General features: G+C 42.5%; 1 protein-coding gene across 1 annotated transcript; it reads left to right on the top strand.

Moving 5' to 3' along the window:
* The first annotated feature begins 8,977 nt into the window (after nucleotides 1-8,977).
* On the top strand, nucleotides 8,978-13,243 carry LOC107656103 (ATP synthase subunit beta, mitochondrial-like). Its single transcript, XM_016443799.1, is given in 8 exon segments — nucleotides 8,978-9,142; nucleotides 9,746-9,919; nucleotides 10,007-10,181; nucleotides 11,417-11,538; nucleotides 12,361-12,545; nucleotides 12,623-12,787; nucleotides 12,789-12,870; nucleotides 12,977-13,243. Coding segments are annotated over 8 exon segments (1,107 nt in total). The 5' UTR covers nucleotides 8,978-9,036; the 3' UTR covers nucleotides 13,075-13,243.
* Nucleotides 13,244-13,774: the final 531 nt, after the last annotated feature.

Genomic DNA, 13,774 nt, shown 5'->3' with positions numbered 1-13,774 from the left:
TCCTAGTGTGCAAAATAACTAAATTACCTCTCAGTTGCCTTTCAAATGATAAAACATGCACGGTTATTTTTTCCTGTTATTTGTTGTTTAAAGTGCTATTTAAGGTAAGATGAAATGGAATTTAGTGGTTGTCCATGTATTATGTATGTGCATTTATGAGTAAGTGTTGGAAAACATTTAATGTACCAGGGATGACACAAAAGAGGGAGCTACCTCACATCAATGGCTATGTTCTCAGTATTCAGTGCTTGTGTGATACTCTTAATGGCATATCAAAGGCTAATTTCACAAATGCTGTCTATGGAATGGCCATTTAACCCTGAAAACTCTATAATAACAGAAATGTGATGATTATGATATTCTCATGTAAATGACCTTGAATGAACAGCCAGTGCATACTATCTTCCCTGTGAGGACCTGAGCGCGTATGAACACGATAATAAAGAAAAGCACAGGAAATAAAGTGTACTATATTTAAACCCTTCCTCAATTCTTTCTTGCACTGAAAAGAGCGTGTTTTTATTCCTCTCTAGCCATGTGGAGGAGACTGAGCAGGTTAGTGTCCTTGGATATGAGTGTCAGGGAGAACCTGGAGGTGTTAACGATTGTTTCCAAGTGAATTGATATTCTACTAGAAGTGTTTGAGCATATATTGTGCATCCTGTAAGTTGTAATGTTTTAGCCGAACCTGAAAGCGCTGAAGGTTAACACAGAGGAGGATAACGGGATTCGTGTATCATCTGTATGTTGGAGCGATGAAGCGGAACTCGAGAGCGCCTCCCGCGGTGATGAGCGGAATGATTCCGGCGTCAAGCGCTCAGAGGAGGAGAAGTCGCTCCATCTCAAGCCGCCCAGAGCGAAAAGAAGCCCTCCTCCAGCGGCTGAAGTTGAAAAGCCCGGAGAATCACCTGAAACTCCCGAAGATTCGCTAAAATAGAGGACAACACCGGCCAACTCTACGAAATCTCATCTTCTGGTGAGTTTAATTTATTTTTACCTGTAGAGCCGGAAGTCGTTCATTTTTAGAGTAATGTCGCCCGCAGTTCAATTACGGACTTTGAATGTTTTCATATTGATTGTATCTCTAAATACGTAGTTTTAGATTAAAATATAGGCTATTAAAAGTAGGCCAATGTCAAAACGCCTCTAAACCACTGAGTGTAGATAGATTTTACTAGAAAATACAAAAATTCTATCTATCTATCTATCTATCTATCTATCTATCTATCTATCTATCTGTCTGTCTGTCTGTCTATCTACCTGTCTGTCCTTCTATCTATCTATCTATCTATCTATCTCTACCTACCTACCTATCTATCTATCTATCTGTCTGTCTGTCTGTCTGTCTGTCTGTCTATCATTTTATTTAGGACTATTCTAATGTTCTATCTATGAATCTGTCTGTCTGTCTATCTATCTATCTATCTGTCTGTCTGTCTATCTCTATCAGTTCAATAGTTTATAAGAATGTTAACTTTGTGAAATTTTCTAGATAATTCAGAATTTTTACAGTAATAGCTGAGCATAATATACATGCTGTTTATGATGTAAATATAATAAATAATAGCCATGATGTTCATGATTAAATTCCTTATGCAGACATAACATCCGATTAAAACATTTACATAACCGTTACGCCTTGTCATGCAACCATACTGAGTAATAAAGTTATATAGTAGTGTAATTTCCTTACAGCCAAAGCTTTCACATCATCAGACTCATCTGGTCTTGCTGGCACTAATTGAATTGGCTCGGCTCAGAGCCGGTGCTGACATGACACATGAACAGGCAGGCGGATGTTGGAGGACCAACACATCACTATAATACTCATTACTGCTCTCCGCCTCGTTCTCTGTTTTCTCTCTCTCTCATTTTTCCTTTTTATGCAGTGGTCGAGAAGGTCAGCGGCATTTAGAGAGGATGGTTTTCTCTAATGAAGATGCGCAGTCAGGTGAGAGGAGGGCGCTCCGCTCTTAGGAGTTGCCCTCGCCGGCTCTTTGCTGCGCTTGTGGGCTCTGCATCATGCTGGCGGGCATTAGCATCACCCTGGTGGGCGCTCTCGCTTTTACCAAACTCCTGCCCTTAAACAACCCTCCCATCATCATCGGGCCCATCCTCCTCTTGGTGGCCTTTTCGTTCTTTGGAGCATGTTGCATCTGCAGTTGACGACCCATCAGACAAAGCTCTCACATGTCTGCTGGACGGGATCGTTGGCCATTGATGAGGATGGGCAGAACCGTGTTCAAGATGGAGACCAGTGAGCCCACCCTACAGGACACCACAGCCATTCAGCTCAGTCCAACAAACTCTCCAAGCTCCTCCCACCGCTGCAGCCCCACTCACCTTCCTGGAGCCCCACTCTTCAGAAACCTATGAGTGCTCAAAGGGAAATGATGTGAGTTTACAAAACCCCATAGTAGAAGATTAATACTCATAGTTTGGACATCAAACTCTGCGAATTTGCAAATGTCCATGGTCACATCACGGTCTTAAAATGAGACATTTCTTAGTGTGAATGAGCAGACATGCGATAGACCACTTTGGGATGAATTATTTGATGGAGGCAGTAATGTATCCAGCTCACAGGGTCAGTCCGAACTTTGTAAGACTTTGGTAGTGAAATAAGAAAAGCATATCTTAATTTCATCATCTCAGGCTCAGAACAGTATGAAAAGGAAGACTGGCTGATAAAGGATTATTGCAGGAACAATTTGAAAGTGTTTGAGCCAGCTCTACCATCCTTTCTGACAAATCAGATCTGGCAAATTGACTGTGAGCTTAAGTTTGTCCCTTAGGAACAGAAAATCGTGAATAATTTTGGCTGGTAAGAGATGAATTTAGTTTATGCAGAAAAAGATCAACCTTATTCTGCAAGATTGCAGTGGAAATGATTAATTTTACTTATTTACATGAATGCTCTGATTTTTTTCTTATGCATGCATGCATATATTTTCCATTTCACTTTTTTGCATGCATATCACATGTATACAATATAATGTTGAGTCTTTAGCCCTATTCGCACGGGATTAGTATTATCTGGAGACCTCCGATTCGCACGGGATTAAGATCACAGACAACCTCCGCAATTATTACAAATGACTGGAGGTCACCAGGTAATACTAATCCCGTGCGAATAGGGCTTTTGTGAAAGAATGCTTGAGTTACTGACATAACCTCGGTTCCCTGAGATAAGGGAACGAGTGTTGCGTGAAGACGCATTTGGGGGAAACTCATGTTTTACTCTACTGAAGCCTGATTTGTTCATGTTCATGTTCATGTTTGTGTAGCTGCACAAACCAATGGCGCTTTAGCCCACCAGAAAGGGTGGAGCCGACCCCTATATAAGTTGTCTCAGAGCGCCATTCATCAGATCATTCGACTGAAGCAACAGTCATCGATTCGTGTGCAGCTTATAGCGCGGCAAGTGACGCAACGCTCGTTCCCTTATCTCAGGGAACCGAGGTCACATCAGTAACCGGAACATTCCCTTTCGAATGGTCTCTCCTGTTGTGTGAAGATGCATTTGGGGAACACATCCAACCATGCTACACTATGAGCATATACAGAATAATCTGCTCTGCGAGCCCAGTTTTGGAGTGCTAATTAAGGGCCCCTAAGAACATGAGCACATTGTGCCCCAAGCTAGTAGCTGAGAAGCACAAATATAACCAACTTATGTTCAGCAAATGTGGATGGCGACGACCAGCCGGCGACCGCACAAATCTCACCAATAGAAATTCCACTAGATCATGCCCAGGAGGAGGCCATCCCCCTTGAGGAATGGGCCCTCACACCTATAGGGCATTGTAAGCCTTCTGAGGCATAAGCCAAGACTATTGCATCTAAAATCCGTAACCAAGGTTACGTCAGTAACTGGAGCGTTCCCTTTCGAACGGTCTCTCCTGTTGCGTAAAACGCTATGCGGAACGTATCCGATCACGCCGCACTATGAGCAGATACAGAACTCCTAAGGGCCCCTAAGAACATGAGCACATTGTGCCCCAAGCTAGTAGCTGAGAAGCACAAATATAACCAACTTATGTTCAGCAAATGTGGATGGCGACGACCAGCCGGCGACCGCACAAATCTCACCAATAGAAATTCCACTAGATCATGCCCAGGAGGAGGCCATCCCCCTTGAGGAATGGGCCCTCACACCTATAGGGCATTGTAAGCCTTCTGAGGCATAAGCCAAGACTATTGCATCTAAAATCCAGCAAGAAAGTCGCTGCTTTGTGGCCGGCAGTCCTTTATGGTGGCCTCCAAAGCAAACAAAAACCTGCTCTGACCGTCTAAACAGGCTAGAGCGTTCTAGATATACTCTCAGAGACCTCACTGGACAGAGCAGGTTTGTGGTTCACCATCTGTAACGGGGAGCGCCAATAGGGAGATCACCTGATTTCTGAACGGAGTTGAGAGCACTTTAGGAACATAACCGTGTCTTGGTTTTAGGACGACTTTACAGTCGTTAGGTCCAAACTCAAGACATGAGGCGCTGATTGACAGCTCTTGCAAGTCAACCTCTCGCTTAACCGACGGCAAAGCTAGGAGGAGGGCCTTTTAAGCGATAAGGGCCGCAAATCGGCCGAACTGAGTGGCTTGAAGGGGGGCTCTTGTAGGGCCCGTAGGACTATAGATAAGTCCCAAGACGGCACAGTCTGACACCGCGCCCCTTTCAAGAACTTAACGATCAGGTCGTTTCTGCCGATCGATTGGCCAACTTCGAGAGAATGGTTCGGTAGGCCAGTAGGAAGGTTTTCAGAGCTAAGAAAACCACCAACATCTCTAGGCAGTTGATATGCAGGCGCTGTTCCGGGACTGACCAGAATCCGAACGCCGGATTGCCCTTCAACAGGGCACCCCAACCCGAGTTGGAAGCATCCGTTGTGACTACCTTCCTTCTGGAAGTCAGCCCTAACCTCATTTCTGTTTGAAACAGGTGAATCCATACCTGCATTTGGACGAAGTCTAAAATTGTTCCCAGAAAGACCCCTCACTGTTTGGGCAACAGGTGACTCTTGTGTGGGTTGATGACCAACCTGAGCCCCTCTTCTTCCTCTCTAGCACATCAGGACGGCTTAGTCGGCGCGTGGTCCAGCATGACTCGAGGGCGGGGACCTTAACGCTTTGGGAAGGGGAAGCGTTTCACCGTCCGGGGGCGCTGCTGCAGCCCAGGCTTGGATTTTCGTTGAGGCTGAGGCTGCGTCGGCTTTGCAGGCTGAGTGGTGGGGTTCTTCTGGTGGCCCGCAACCGCGGGGCCAGAGTGCTTGGGGAGGAAGTGACGCAGCGCCTGCGACGTCTTTTGAGCCTCCAAAAATCGTTCAGCAAACCCGTCCACAGTGGGGCTGAACAGGCCCTTCGGCGAGACCGCTGAGTCAAGGAAAGCCATCTTCTCCGCGTCCCTCATCTCAGTGAGGTTTAACCAGAGGTGGTGCTCTAGGACCACCAAGCAGGCCATGGTCTTGCCGATTTTCTGCTGGTGTTCTTGGCCAGACTCGTCCATACTGCGGAGAAGTTTGGATTGAAACACTTGGAGAACCGCCACTGTATGCAACGCCGATCCAGCCTGACCCCTCTGACGTGGGGAGGGCAGGGCACGCAGGCGCTGAGCCGACGTGACACCACTCGAACCCACTGAGAAGGACCCGCTGCTCTGCTGTTTCTTTCTCATAGGAGAGAAAGGAAACGGCAGAGCTGAGCGGGAGGGGGGGGGACCGCCTTAATGAAAAAAGGCGAGCGGAGATGGGAAAAACTATCGTGGCTCGACATTTGGAACAACGCACGCCGCTGATATTTGCTCTCTAGGAAATTTGCTCTTCACACACCGGATGGCTGCAGGGATATTTTCATTGTTGGGCTTCTTCGACGGCAGCGGTGAGCAGAGCTGGAGCTTCTTTCCTCGGCTTCTTCTTCTTCTTGGCTTCTTCCAGAGTCAGCGAAGAGATGATCCTCGTCGCTGAAGGAGAATGATCTGATGAATGGCGCTCTGAGCCGACTTATATAGGGGTCGGCTCCGCCCTTTCTGACGGGCTAAAGTGCTATTGGTTTGTCCAGCTACACAAACATGAACAAATCAGGCTTCAGTAGAGTACAACAGGAGTTTTCCCCAAATGCGTCTTCACGCAACGAGAGAGACCGTTCGAAAGGGAACATTGTTATCTGTGTGATTGTGGAATGTGTCTGATTGTATTGTTTTTGAAGATAAAATTGTTTAGTTGTACCTTTCACATTATTATTTTATGAAATATGTAATGATGTAAACACTTGAAGCTAGAGATGCACAGATTTTACATTTCTTGACATTACTAATAAGCTGCTAATTATTTTCATGCTGTGGCCATGTTATTATTAAAATTCTATATTATTTAGTCTAAATAAATTAAAAATGAATTCAAGCATCACAACACTGTAATGTACAGTTTGAAAAATGGATATTCATTTTGAGATTCTGTAAACATTACATTTAACGGTGTTATTAAAGATTAAGCAAGCATTAACTCATGGTAAATGTAATATAACTGTACAAATGGAGAAAATAAACATGAACAATTAAAGATTCATTATTGACTGATGTAGAAAAAAAATTCTGTCAACTGATAACAGCTATGGTGCAAATATATCGTGTGTCCTTACTTAAATCCACAAATATAACAAGTGTAAAACAAGAATATATGGCCTTCTGTTGTTTCATTTTGTATATTGTAATTAATAAATATAATGGACATTTAAAACTGACTTAGACTAGTCTTTCCAAATTGTTAATGATTTGTAACCCATTTCAAGTCATCTCAGTGAGTTTGTCTTATTGTTTTATTGTGTCTTTCAGTGTCACGTTCAACACTATATCTGCTGTTCTTCCTGTCTGTTTGTTTACTTAGTAATTACTGTTAATGAGTCTCATTCTGGTACAATAGCAAAATTAGATTTGACTATCTGATTGAATAAACTGTGATGAGTTAAGTGAGGAAGAACTAAGACAGCTGTTCCTCCTGATAACCCCGACAGACGAAAACTTCACACCAGTCAAAGATCTACACAAATAACAAGACTACTGTAAAATCAGCCTCTGATATGGGAGGCATTAATTAAACTCTACCCGTGCAAGTCCATAATGGATTTATATCACACCGAACACAGAAATCTCTTATCGTACAGCACAAATATGTACAGGCAGTGCAATAACAGCTCAGGCCTGTTTGTTCAGTTGTGCTGCTGCACCATCTGTGCACACAACACAATTACTGCTGCTTCTGAGACGCATCAATATTTGTTACACATGCACATCAGGGTACAGCCAATGTAACAGACTTCTATGTGCCTTTGATCCCTTCATCATGTGGCTTACTGAAACTTTTGTTGACCTACTTAGCAGAGATTTTCACCCATGCATATAACCATGAGGATCTTTCGGATGTGTGTGGACTATTTGTGCACACAATCAATGGCTGGATGACATTACAAAATGGCAGTATAGCTCACTGGCCAATAATTGCTTGTTCTGCATCATTAAACAGTCTTAATGAGATCAGCACTTTGAAGCATTATAGGTTATGCATTCAACAAGAGTGTGGTATGATCTGTTCAGTAAACATACAATTTTAATATACTAAAATATTTTTAATATTAATATTCCCATATTTTATTCATGCTATAGATACTGTGTTTTTATTTCTTTGTCAGAAATAAATGGGTTGATGGCTTTCCATATACACACCTTTTGACCAATTAACTATTTATGTATTATTTAAACGTTTTCATATTAACTGCATATGACTGCACAGACATTTTCAGTTTCAGTTTTTTTGTGTTTGCTCTCAAAAGCACTGAAATATCGTTTAAAAATCACCAGTTTTAGGTTGTTTGCAAAAGTTTGTCATAACTTAGATATGAACATTCCCAGGTTTACTTCGAGTTCAAATCTTGCATGACTTGCTTGACTTTATCTTTTGTAAAGTAAATGAATAATTTGCAGTGATTGTCTGTTGAATGTATATCAGTAGTGGTTTTGTATCCATACCTATCTATAGCCTACCTATGTACACAATTAAATTAGTAATTAAACTGATGTTAGTGATGATGGTGAAGCTGGAGGTGTGTTTTGTTGTCACCTTTAGACATTGGTCTGTGACATTAAGTTTAATTTAATTAATGATTAGAGTAAAACAAGCTGTTTTAAGTTCATTTTATACAAAGTGCATTGACATTTTTGTATGACTTTTCTGTAACCCTGTTTTACCCTAAATAAGAATGAAAGATAACTACACTGAGTTTAGAATCATTTGTATCCATTATATCGAACAAAACATTAGAATCACAGGACTGTGTTTTAATTTCTTTGTCAGAATAAATCATAATGGGCCCATTGGCCTTTAACCACAACATTTTACTGCTAGTATGCATACTTAAGACGTATAAGGTGTTTCTTGACAGAGACAGCAACTTAACAACTGTCACCAATACACGTCTTTTGACCAATAAATGTTCAGTCTTGAATCAAGACTCTTGATGACTGAATAACGTTTACACAACAACGACACCTACAGGTCACAGACTGGTAAACATACGCTAGTACTTGTAGTAGACATTGGCAAAACTACATGCAAGAAAGTGTGAGATTCGACTTAATGTTTCATCTGCTAAAAAGCATTTCATATTTGTTATTCTCTAAAACAGATGAGGACCACGCGTAAATACTTGCCACCTGTGGATACTGCATCTATTACACATTCTGTATAATAATAATAATAATAATAAAGCGTTCTGGTATTGATCCATTATTTTTACGTAAATGCAAACTTATACATGTATACTAGGGTATTACATTTGACCAAAATCGTCCACATCATTGTTCCTGCAGATGCAGTATAAAGCTATTTCAGTTCATTGTAACGATGCCCAGTCTGTCCTTCAACAACACTGACGCATGCGCAGTTCCTGTGTCGCCATGTCTGCTGCGCATGCGCATTGTCGGACTCGAGCGGCACCGTATATACGCTGCCGAGCCTCTGCCCCATTCCACCTTCAGCCATTTTAACCATGTTGGGAGCTGTGGGACGCTGCTGCACCGGGGCTTTGCAAGCTCTCAAGCCCGGGGTGACCTCCCTGAAGGCTCTCAACGGAGCTCCAGCGGCACTGTTTTCTCGTAAGTAGAATTCGTTGGTTTTCGAAACGCTTTGTTTTAAAGCAGCTCTTCTGACAGCAGCGTCACCGCCGGCGCCAGACTGCTAAATGGCAGCATGCGGACAGCAAGCGCAGGCCGCAAAGTTTCACCGTCAACGTTTCCAACGATTGCCTTCGCCAGATGTGCTACATGTTTGTTGTCTCCTGTTGGAAATAAACTGACATAGCGGAGTACTTCATTTGATGACAACAGCTAAGTCTGTTTGGTGTGAAAACCGGGATGACCTTTATATGTCATGCTAGCTTATTCGCAACTCGCGAGGTCATGGTACAGAATAAACATGTGGAATAAGATCACGAGTTAATGCAAACACATTTATAGACATTTACAAGCTATAAATGCAGATTGCAGGCACATCCCTTTTTTAAAATCTAAAACATCGACTTGCGTGCGTTCATTCATTAGCCTGTTTTGATTTCTCAGGACACCGAGCAAACAGAAACTATATTAGTGACTAATCAAAATATAAGCTTTCGAGCGTGCATATGCATGTTTTTAAATGTTTCTATTACAGATGCTCAGTTTCATGCGATATTCCGCTGTTTGTCTTCCTCTCTCTCACAGGCAGGGATTATGCCGCTCCTGCCGCAGCTGCTGCCGCCGCCAGCGGGCGTATCGTCGCGGTCATCGGCGCCGTTGTGGACGTCCAGTTCGACGAGGGTCTGCCCCCTATTCTCAATGCCCTGGAAGTGGCCGGCCGTGACACTAGGCTAGTCCTCGAGGTGGCTCAGCATCTGGGTAACGAGACTGAAGCTTTACCCAATCAATTAAATCTGAATGGTAAAGTCATGACCGGTTTGCAGAGTAACTCTTTTTGCTCTTTAGGTGAGAACACTGTCCGCACCATCGCTATGGACGGTACTGAGGGACTGGTGCGCGGTCAGAAGGTTCTTGACACCGGTGCCCCCATCAGAATCCCTGTGGGACCTGAGACGCTTGGCAGGATCATGAACGTCATTGGTGAGCCCATTGACGAGAGAGGACCAATTACAACAAAACAGTGAGTATTATCAAAGTCCCTTTAAGGCAATTCATGTCACTTGGTGGCCATCTTTGAAACGCCTCTCAGGCCCAAGTAGGTATAACTGCAGACCGGAGATCTCCAAAATGGGGCGTGAACTCAAAGTGGGCAGAACCTCCCAAATGGGGCGGGGGTCTCCTCCCGCAAAGACTTTCACCATTGGCTGTGGCTTCAGCCAGTTGTTATTGACTTACATTTCAAAATAAAACTTTATAAATTAAACATTGTTTCTAGCAGAGCCCAAAGCTCATGGCCAGTGCTGTTCGGACTGGAGTTTGAACCTCTGCTTAATGATATAAATGGGAATCGCCCACAAGCTCTCCCGCGAGCCGTCCCAGTGCAGGGGAAAGACTTTAATCTCTATCGCTTTGTTCCAAGCAACGGGGGCATCCCCGGGCACGAAATTCGCAGGGTAGGAGGGGGTAGTGACGCTGGGTGTAACTAAAAAGGTGCCATTGTCCGGTGAGGTCCGGTTGGGGAGTTACGGAACGATCTCATCGCATAATCTTATTAACTGTTTATCTCCTGAACTGCAACTTTCTTTACCACGCTATTCAGCGCCAATCCCGCCATGCAGTCAATTTCACTGGTTAAGGTTAGGGTCAGGTGTGGGGTAGGTTTAGGGGTTAGCATTTTTTGTAGCATAATGTAGGAAATCAACACTTTAATTGACACAACCAATAAAATCTTTAGAATCAGCTGTGGGGCGGAGTTTGCACTGAAGTGGATTGGGGGGGAAAATTGCACATGCATGTCATGTGCCTGTCTGTCAATGGGAGGAAGCCACGCCCTATTTTGGAGCTCCCACCCCGTTTTGGAGTTCCCGCCCCCATTTGGAGATCTCTGGGCTGCAGTTATACCCTTCTCCTCAGGCAAGCAAATGCAGCTTCCATCTCCTTGAACGGGGAAACCTCATTCTCTAAAACTGGTCACCAAGCTTATGATAAATTCATATTTGAAATCACCAGTGAAATCTGACAACTGTATCATAAATGTTTATTTTGCTCAAATAGCGTTTAAAAAAAAACAAAAAAAAAACTTATTTCTCAGGTTGCATTTTTCTCCATTCAAAACTATACATGTGTGACACGTCTTGGGTATTCTATAGTCTTTGGTATTATGAAGACTAAAATAAGTGTTTGCAAGCTCATTTAAGGAGCGTTAATCCTCTTGTAAAATACATAATTGAATGTTGTTTGTGATCTGTTATCCAGGACTGCCCCCATCCATGCGGAGGCCCCAGAATTCAGAGACATGAGTGTCGAGCAGGAGATTCTGGTCACAGGAATCAAGGTCGTAGACCTGCTGGCACCCTATGCCAAGGGTGGTAAGATCGGTATGTGTGTAAATGCTACTGTTAAAAAGATTAAGCTTAATTTGAAAATTAATTCTTTAATCCAGAAAGGGTACATTACCTTGATCAAAAGTGACCGTAAAGACATTCATAGTGTTAAAATTGTTTTTAAGTCGATTTCTATTCATCATAGAATTCTGAGAAAATGTATCTAGTTCTTTTCTTCATTTGATAAATGTTTGAGCACTGAATCAGCATATTAGATTGATTTCTGTAGGATCATGTGACACAAGACAGGGGTAAACTTCAGCTTTGCCATCATAGACATAAATTACGTTTTAAAACCTTTTAAATACGAAGTTGTCTGAAATTATACTGATTCCACAGTATTAAGGTTTCTATTGTATTTGTTCTAATAAATTAGTTGTTTTTCAAAAACATTTGAAATTTCTGAGCCTTAAAGGGATATTTCACCCAAAAATGAAACTATCATTTACTCGCCCTCAAGTTGCTCTAAACCTGTATGAGTTTCTATCTTCTGTTGTACATGAAGATATTTGAAGAATGTCTAACCAAACAGTTGCCGGTTCCCATTGACTTCCACAGTATTGGGGGAAAGTCAATGGGGATAAGAAACTGTTTGGTTACCAGTGTTTTTCAGAATATCATCTTTTGTCTTCAGCAGATGAAATAAATTCGTACAGGCTTGTAAAAATGTGAGGGTGAGTAAATGATAATTTTCAACTTTTGGGTGAACTATTCCTTCAAATGAAATGCTGGCGTAAGGACTCTTACAATTTGCTTGTGCTTGTTTTGAACCCCGCTATGCTTTAGCTAACTAAAGGCACCATCTCATTTCTTCAGGTCTTTTCGGTGGTGCTGGTGTGGGAAAGACTGTATTGATTATGGAGCTGATCAACAACGTGGCCAAGGCTCATGGTGGTTACTCGGTGTTCGCTGGTGTAGGAGAGAGAACCCGTGAGGGAAACGATCTCTACCATGAGATGATCGAGTCTGGTGTCATCAACCTGAAGGACACCACCTCAAAGGTACATCTAAAATTGCTCTGACAAACCACTTAAAATCTACTACCAGCAAGTTACAAGGTCCTCTTGGTTCCCATTAGGTGGCTCTGGTGTACGGACAGATGAACGAGCCCCCAGGTGCCCGTGCCCGTGTGGCTCTGACTGGACTGACCGTTGCTGAATATTTCCGTGACCAGGAGGGGCAAGATGTGCTGCTATTCATTGACAACATTTTCCGCTTCACCCAGGCTGGATCTGAGGTCAGTGTCAGCTGAGGTCTTCACTGGACACTTGGGCAAGCTGGTGCCCCTGAAAGACACCATTAAAGGCTTCAAGGCCATTCTGGGTGGTAAGTCCTCAAGTCCTTCTATTTTGTCTTGACTGTTGATTACATCCACTTTTGGTAATGCAGTATTTGTTTTATTCAGTGTTGCTCATAATGTTTGTTTCCCTAGGTGAGTATGACGCTTTGCCTGAGCAGGCCTTCTACATGGTGGGCCCCATCGAGGAGGTCGTCCAGAAGGCAGAGAGGCTGGCTGAGGAGCATTCGTAAATGAGTCTGTTTAAACGTGTCAGGGTGGGTTGAATGAAAGGGAGGAGCACTTGGTTTGTAACGTCGCATTCAAAAACAAATTGCATCTTTATCGCTGGACATTCTGAAGTTCTATTTAATGTTTCCAATTTGTGAAGATGGAAATAAAACTGTCTTAACGTGAACCATTTCTCTTGGTCCTGTGGATTTTTCTAATTGGCCAACACTATAAAGCCTACTATATCACATAATACATTAAATTAAGGCCTCTAAATTAATGATCAAAACGTGGCTTAGTTTTTTTTAACAAGCTTTAAGTTGACCACTTTAAATAACATCTAAAACACAATATTGTGTTTGAGTATGACGTCAATATTTTCAATATATCGTACTATATGATCCATAAAATAGGGCTGTGCAATATATCGAAATATCGCAAATGTACATATATGCATATCGCTACAGCTTGCAATATTTGGGGCCATGAACAAAAGAGAGAAAATCACTCACTGCTCTTACCTAAATAACTTTTGTAGTTTAAATAAGAATCAGTGCATATTGAATTCAAAGAGGAAATACTAAGCAGTGTTTTATTTTTCCTTTTTATTATTCAGTTCCTAAACTCATGTTAAAATGATTACACTAATGTTTGAAATTTTGACATTTTTCAAAGTTGAAATTTTTATGTAATGCTCGAGTAAAACACTACCGTTCACTTTCA

The sequence above is a fragment of the Sinocyclocheilus anshuiensis genome, unplaced genomic scaffold (genome assembly GCF_001515605.1).
Source record: "Sinocyclocheilus anshuiensis isolate Anshui unplaced genomic scaffold, SAMN03320099.WGS_v1.1 scaffold51, whole genome shotgun sequence".
Taxonomy (NCBI): Eukaryota; Metazoa; Chordata; class Actinopteri; order Cypriniformes; family Cyprinidae; genus Sinocyclocheilus; species Sinocyclocheilus anshuiensis.
Note: the sequence above shows the minus strand (reverse complement) of the source record. Positions and strands in the feature narration are given on the sequence as shown.